Source organism: Bactrocera tryoni, unplaced genomic scaffold (genome assembly GCF_016617805.1).
Source record: "Bactrocera tryoni isolate S06 unplaced genomic scaffold, CSIRO_BtryS06_freeze2 scaffold_11, whole genome shotgun sequence".
In the NCBI taxonomy this organism is placed as follows: Eukaryota; Metazoa; Arthropoda; class Insecta; order Diptera; family Tephritidae; genus Bactrocera; species Bactrocera tryoni.
Genome location: NW_024395824.1, coordinates 6,496,264 through 6,503,643, shown reverse-complemented (window position 1 = coordinate 6,503,643; position 7,380 = coordinate 6,496,264). Strand labels below are relative to the sequence as shown.

The 7,380-nt window shown below is 39.4% G+C and overlaps 2 protein-coding genes across 2 annotated transcripts; both read right to left on the bottom strand.

Moving 5' to 3' along the window:
• Positions 1-334: 334 nt before the first annotated feature.
• Positions 335-7,127, bottom strand: LOC120779905. The gene is made up of 2 exons (XM_040112252.1): positions 7,087-7,127; positions 335-719 (listed from the first exon to the last, which is right to left on the bottom strand). Exon 2 carries the CDS (start codon positions 713-715, stop codon positions 395-397), a length of 321 nt encoding a protein of 106 aa, XP_039968186.1. The 5' UTR covers positions 716-719; positions 7,087-7,127; the 3' UTR covers positions 335-394.
• On the bottom strand, positions 746-3,445 carry LOC120779562. The gene is made up of 2 exons (XM_040111905.1): positions 1,871-3,445; positions 746-1,098 (listed from the first exon to the last, which is right to left on the bottom strand). The coding sequence occupies exons 1-2, from the start codon at positions 3,354-3,356 to the stop codon at positions 746-748; spliced, it is 1,839 nt and encodes a 612-aa protein (XP_039967839.1). The 5' UTR covers positions 3,357-3,445.
• Positions 7,128-7,380: the final 253 nt, after the last annotated feature.

Genomic DNA, 7,380 nt, shown 5'->3' with positions numbered 1-7,380 from the left:
ATTTTGATGCTACAAATACGATAAGTGTTGAGGTATGTAATTGGCAGTTTTAATTTTTTAACGAGTTCGGCCGCTATATTTGTAATTTTGAGGGTAGGGTTCAAAATGGCTTGAACTTTATACCATTCGCCATCGCATCTTAAACGGATCTTCAGTGTGGGTAATAGGGTCTGCTTAGCCAGTAAGGATGGTAGTCGGGTCTCTGTCGCAAGTGGATGTTTCTCAACAGTATTTGCATCGTTGGCCGGATATAGCCTCGGATGTCCCGTGTAGGGATGAATGATGCTTCCCATGACAAGTGGAGCATCGATTTTTGCTTGTGCATCCTTCTGTCTTGTGCGACCTGGCTAAGCAATTAACGCAGTAGTGGTGTTTTATTACTGCTTCGTATTTCTTATTTATGTTGTATGAAGAGTATGTAGCGCAAGTCACTAGACGGTGGTCTTTTTTTGCATATTCCGCAGGCGACATGACGATGTGACGTGGGTTTTCTGTGATGTGAGATCGTTTTTCGGGTTGTGCGATCATCACATTCCTTTTCCTCACGAATAGTGGGAAGGGTCGACTTGAAACGCCGCATGCGTCGTGACATCGTTTCGTCTTCCGAAATTGGCGTAATGCTACGTAATGCTTGGCTTGTTGCGCTACGGGACCGGATGGTAATGGTCGAGCTCATACGACGAGGTTTGGGTGAGTTGGTGATTGTTGGGGCCATTTCACTGAAAAGGAAGAGAAAACTTTTAAATTATTCTGTACTTAATATCACAATTTTTGTGATGGGGCGGGTTATTGTGCCTTGAGCAGTTCGGATTTCAACCACTCGTGTTTTATTGTCTAAGCCGGGGAAGACCTTTTGTATTCGACCGAGCTTCCATTCGTTGGGTGAAATATTTTCGTTTCTTATAACGACTAAGTCGTTAACTTCAATATTACGTTGTGGATGTTTCCATTTGTATCGTTTGTGTAGCTCCTTAAGGTACTCTTCCTTCCATCTCTTGCAAATGTGCTGGTAGAGTATTTTTAGTTTCTGCCATCTGTTAACGATGCTTAAGTTTGCATCCTCTAAATTGGGTTCGGCAGGGGTTAACAATGGGGTACCTATAAGGAAGTGTCCTGAGTTAGAGGTTCCAAGTTTGATGAGTCGTCGCTTATGGGGCTTATTGGCCGAGAGTTTAAACAACTTTCAATGCGGGTCAATAGGGTAGCAAATTCTTCAAACGTGAATTTTTGTAGTTTTGCGATCTTTTTTAGGTGGGTTTTTAGACTTTTTACGCCTGCTTCCCATAATCCACCCATATGTGGAGCTCCTGGTGGGTTGAAGAGATATTTTGATGGCTATGGAGAGATGTAATTTGAGTTCGAAGTGTCTGTAATAATTCACGCCGATCTTTCATTAGCAACTGTGAAGCTCCTATAAAGTTTGTTCCGTTGTCGGAATAAAGATTTCCGGGACATCCACGCCTCGAGAAGAAACGGGAGAACGCTGCTAGGAAGGCTTGCGTAGTGAGATCGCTAACGGGTTCGAGATGTATTGCTTTAGTTGAGAAGCATACAAATACACATATATATCCTTTGGTGATTAGACATGCTCTCCCAGTGTAGTTTTTGATGTCGTAGGGTCCAGCAAAGTCGATACCAGTGGCAGCAAACGGCCGGGTTAGGATGGTTCGTTCATTTGGAAGAGCTGCCATTATTTGAGTTTGTTGAGCCTTGTTGTGTATGATGCACGTTTTGCATTGATGAATTATTGTTTTAATCAGCATCTTTGCTTTGGGTATCCAGAATTCTGTCCTTAGGAGTCGGAGAACTAGCTGATTTCCGCCGTGTAACGTTGCTAAATGGGTAAATTGAGTTAGTAATTTTGTTATACGACTATTATAGCGTAATAAGATAAGGTGGCGCTCATTATATGATAGCGCTGCGGAATTGGTTAATCTTCCGTCACTTCGCATAACTCCTTTAGGGTCAATGAATGGATTTAAAGTCAATAATGAACTTTTCTTATGTATTTGGATTTTACGGGTCAATGCATCATATTCTTCTCGGAAATGTGTTTTTTGGGTGTGAATAATTAACTTCATTCGGGTTGTTTTGAACTCTTCCGGGGTTATTTCATGGTTTGAGTAATCAATTTCTCGCCTCCTTGGTGAGGCATTTGCGCAAAACCTGAATAGGTAAGCGATAACGCGAATAGCTCTGGGGAATGAGGAAAACCTTTCGAGTATATCCTCTTGGGTGGTTATCGCAAACGTCTTAACGGGTTTGAGTTCCACGGTAGTGTTGTATGTTTTCTCCGATGCTGGAAAACGCTCCTTTTCATGTTGTAGCCATTGGGGTCCATGCCACCAGAGGTTGCAATTAAATAGATCGGTGGGTGTACATCCTCGGCTTGCTAAGTCTGCGGGGTTGTCTTCGCTTTCCACATGGTTCCAATTATCGACTCCCACTTTCTCGGTGATTGCGGCTACTCGATGAGAAACGAAAGTGGTCCATGAACAGGGTGGTTTGTTTAACCAAGCGAGAACTATGGTTGAGTCAGTCCAAAAATAATTTTTATATTGGGTTAGGTGTAGTTGGGATAGGGTAGAGTTAACAAGGTTAGCTAGTAGAACCGCTCCACAGAGTTCCAATCTGGGTAGGGATACGGTCTTAATGGGAGCAACTCTTGTTTTTGAGACTAAGAGAGTTGTCCATATTTTGTGTCCAACTGAAACCCTTATGAAAAGTGTCGCGGCATATGCTTTTTCTGAAGCATCAGAGAAACCGTGGAATTCGATGGTGGCTGTTGGGTCAAAATGGGTCCATCTGGGTATTTCAATTTTATTTATGTTTTCATAATCCTTTACGAAACTGTTCCATCGATGAAGGGTAAGGGGCTTCAGGCTTTCATCCCAGTCAGTTTTATCTAGCCATATTTGTTGCATAATTATTTTTGCCGTGATTACTATTGGACTAAGCCAACCGGCTGGGTCAAACAATTTTGCTATGGCTGATAAAACTTCACGTTTGGTGTGTGCGGGTTTTTTCTCCATTGGGTTGACGAGGAAGAAAAATGAATCCTTTTTGGAGTTCCATCGAATGCCCAGGGTTTTGTTGTTCTCGGGTTCCGAAAGGTTGAGTGTTTCCGTCTCTAAAAGATAATCCTGTGGAAGTCCTTTCAGAATGTGTGGGTCATTGGAGGTCCATTTTCGCAGAGCGAATCCTGGGGACTTCAGAGCGGAAATGAGTTCATCTCGTGCTGACTTTGCCGTGGTCAGGTCATGTGTTCCAGCTAGAACATCGTCTACATACATTTCCTGGCGAAGTATTTTGGCTGCTAATGGGTGGGTTTCTTCTATATCATCAGCTAGCTTCATGAGGGTACGGATCGCTAGATACGGCGCACAATTTATGCCGAACGTGACTGTTTGCAATTCGAAGTCTTCTATTGTGTCTTCCGGGGACTTCCTAAATAATATCCTTTGAAACCGAGTGTGATTAGGGTCTACGAGTATTTGCCGGTATATTTTCTGAATATCCGCATTAAAAACGAATTGGAAGAAACGAATTTGTGATCAGAATAACAAGGTCTTTCTGTAAAGTAGGCCCGATATGTAAGACGTCATTTAAGCTTTTGTTATTTGACGTGGGGCAAGATGCATTAAATACCACACGCAATTTCGTGGTTATACGATCGGGTTTAATGACTGCGTGGTGTGGTAAGTAATATTGGGTCGCTTTAACAGAAGGGTCATATTCTATTTTCTTCATTTGTCCGAGTTCCAAATATTCCATAATTGCTTTGTCATATTCTGCTTTCACTTCCGGTTTTTTAAGTAAAGCTCGTTCATTTCTGAGGAATTGGGCCAACGCTATATGTCTAGAGTATCCGATCAATATTGTCGGGTTCTTTGAAGGGTAGGGTTACTATATAGCGCCCATCTGGATTACGACGGGTAGTTTTTTTGCAAATTTCCTCACAAATTTGATCTGATTTGGAAACTACGGATTCCTTTGGGATTTCCTCCACCTCCCAAAAACGTGTGAGTAGATTCTCAGGGTTCACTTTATTGTGAAATGAAACTATGGTGGAATTTTGGGTGGGTTGGGTGATGGGTCCGGACAATATCCATCCGAATTCTGTCTCTTGAGCTAAGTGTGAACCTAGTGTGTTTCACTTTACTCCATTGAGTAAAATACTTGGATAGATATCACTACCGATTAGTATATCCACGGGTCTGGGTTTGTGAAATTGGGTGTCGGCTAACGTGAATCCAAGATTTTTAAGACACTCCTTTGGATCTATGGGGTATGAGGGTAAATTATCAGTTAGCCTATTTAGTATAAATGCCTGTGCTGATAGCTTATAATTTGTGTTTAAGAGTGAGCAAAGCGTGATTTCACAAATACTCGTTGGTGTTGCTGAAACTGCATTGTTTAGTCCGGTCACTTGGGCTGATACAGAGTGGGTGGGTATATCCAAACTTCTCTGAAGTCTTCGAGATATAAATGTGGCTTCCGATCCTGAACCAATAAGAGCTCTCGCGGAATATCGCTGGCCATTATGTTCTATTTGAACCATTGCAGTACCGAGTAATATCTGCTTCCGACTTGGGTTGGGAGGGTCTTGGGTTGATGATATGGTGGGCTGTATAGTTGTAGTGTAGGCTTGCCGATTTGTATTTGTGCTTTGGGTGGGTAATGCGGTACTTGAAGCGTTTTCTGGGTTCGAACTAGTGACGTTTGGCATTTCCGGAGTTGATTCAGGTTGAAAGCTTGAGTCTCTGTGTATCAGAGTATTGTGTTTTTTGTGACACTTACGACACTTATAGCAATAACCATATTTTTTGATTGTGGAGGTACGTGTCTCTACATTCATTGCGAGAAATTTGGGACACTCTCGAATAGGGTGCTGCTTTTTGCAGAGCTTACAGCTTTCTGTATCTATATTATTTTGAGTAAAGCTGAAATTATTATTTCTTTGGGTGTTAGAGGGTCTAGCAATTGGCGTTTCAGCCACGTTTGCATGAAAAGTGTTATATTTCTTTTCATCTGTTCTTTTAACTGTACCGGTGTGGAATGGGGGTAATTTTGCTACTGAAGCTTTGAAGTTTCCAACAGATTCGAGAGTTTTGTATTTGTGGGTTAAAAAACTGTCGAAATTTGACCACGTCGGTATATCTGAATTATCTGCTAGGGTATATTCAAAAGTTTCGAGAGTTTGCTTAGGTAGTTTTGAACTACAAAGATATATCAATATCGGATCTCAGCTTTGTGTGTCGATCTCAAGATTGTTTAAATTGGTTAAAACGTTATTAACGGAACGTTGTAAGCTTTTTATAGCACAACCTGTTTCCTGAGTTACTTGGGGTAGGTTAAAAAGGGTCTTTAATTGGGTGTTTACCTCCAACCTGTTATGTTCGTATTGGTCGACTAAATTTTTCCAGGCAAGTATGAAACCATCATTTGTAAGGGGTGCGTTTTGAATAACCTCTCTTGCTTCTCCTCGGGTCTTCTGAGTAAGGTGAAAGAGTCTTTCAACATTACTAATCCTTGGGTTACGGATATACAGGGCTGTAAACATATCCCTAAAGGTGGGCCAGGTTGTGTAATCTCCGTAAAAGATGTCGGTGTCGCATGGTGGAAGGTGAACTGCAGGGGCGAAATCCATCATTGTGGCTTCTGAAGTCCTTTCCTTAATGGGTTGGGTTGACACCTGTGTTTTACGCGTATCTACATCTTCGTTGATGGAAGCTAAGGAAGAGAGGTACATTCGATAACTTTTTTGGTATTTTTCTTTCACTTTAAAGAAATCGATGCTTTCATGACTTTCGCGAGAAATTCTTCTAATCGCATCGTATGAGCGCTTTGCTTTTTCATAAAGCGAATTTAGTTCGACCCTTTTAATTTCTAGGGTATAGACCGATTCATCTTCACTTTGGGTCTGAAGATGGTCTTCCACGAATTCAATTAAGTCCGTTGTTGTGATTTTGAAATCTTCCATTTCCATTTTTGGGTAAGATATATTTGATTTTTTGAGTTTAATGAGAAAAATAAGTCGCGTAGGGTTACGAAAATGTAAGAAAACAAATTTTAAAAACTTTTTGTATAGTGCTTTATTTATTTTAAAAATTTCAAATTAATTTTCTTGCTTTTATCTCGATGGTGTCCGATTGTTAATATTTATGGGAAATTATTAAATTTCCGATGAATTGTAGAAAAAAAATCGATAAATAAAATTTTTGCAGGGTTTTGTATTTTTCCCTACTGTGTCACCTTTTTAATTTCCTACTGGGTATTTGTCTTTTGACGTGCTGTTCGCTAGCAATTTTCGTCACCAACAAATATAAGCGAATGGGTGCGCTATTCGTATTTAGGTATGTAGCGGGTTTATATTTATTTAAGTATATACATATGTAATTTTAGTTCAACGAGAAGAATGCAATAGCCGACGTCAAAATATATGCATATATTTTATTATTGCACTTCTTCTCTTGGGTAACTATGTGTGTATATATGTATGAACATATAATTAAATAGTGCAAATCAAATTTTTGTCAACCCAATAAAACAAATAAATTATGCTTAAGTCTTCTTAAGGACACAATTTGACAATTGGGTGTTTTTTAACAAATATGATTTGCACTTTATATTGTATTGTTATATTGAAAAATATATGGGTCGCACTTACAGCTTTTTTCCGCTTTTGGTTAAGTTCGGTTCGTTTTTGTTTTTAATTACTTGTTGGGTGTTTATTGCGTCAGCGTATAGGGGTTTTGTTTGCTGGGTGTACTCTTTTAACTTTTGGGTTTGGTTCTGGAACTCCAACGATGTTGTTGGTAAAATTCCCACGAAGACTTTTTCTTTTAATTATCCGGCTCGAAGGACCATAAATGTCGGGGTATGTCGACGTATGGGGCCGATTGCGTTTAATTAAAAGATATTAGTTTAAGTTCAAACGTTATAAAATTCACTTTAATATAACTTTGGGTATATAAGTATATGTATATAAATATATGGGTGTGTGTGTATTATCAATAAGGGTTAATTGTGTTCTCTATAGAAACATGTAAATCTATGTATATTAATTTATTAAATTATTGTAACCTGCTGCTGTTTTATATCCTGTGTTGTTGTTGTTGATTCTCTCGCTGTAGGGTATCGCTATTGAATGCTGTAGGGGTGTCCATTGCGGAAATACATCGATTTTTTTTTTCCGATTCAATGCATCGAATATATACATCGATGGTGTTCGATGCATCGTTTAAGAAACATCGATGTTTTTTTCAAAATCGAGTGTTTTTTTTTTAAATTTAAGAAAATGGAATTATAAATAATAGAATTATAATAATAAAAATAATGTCATTCTTTATTAATACCAATATTCCTTAGGGATAGTTT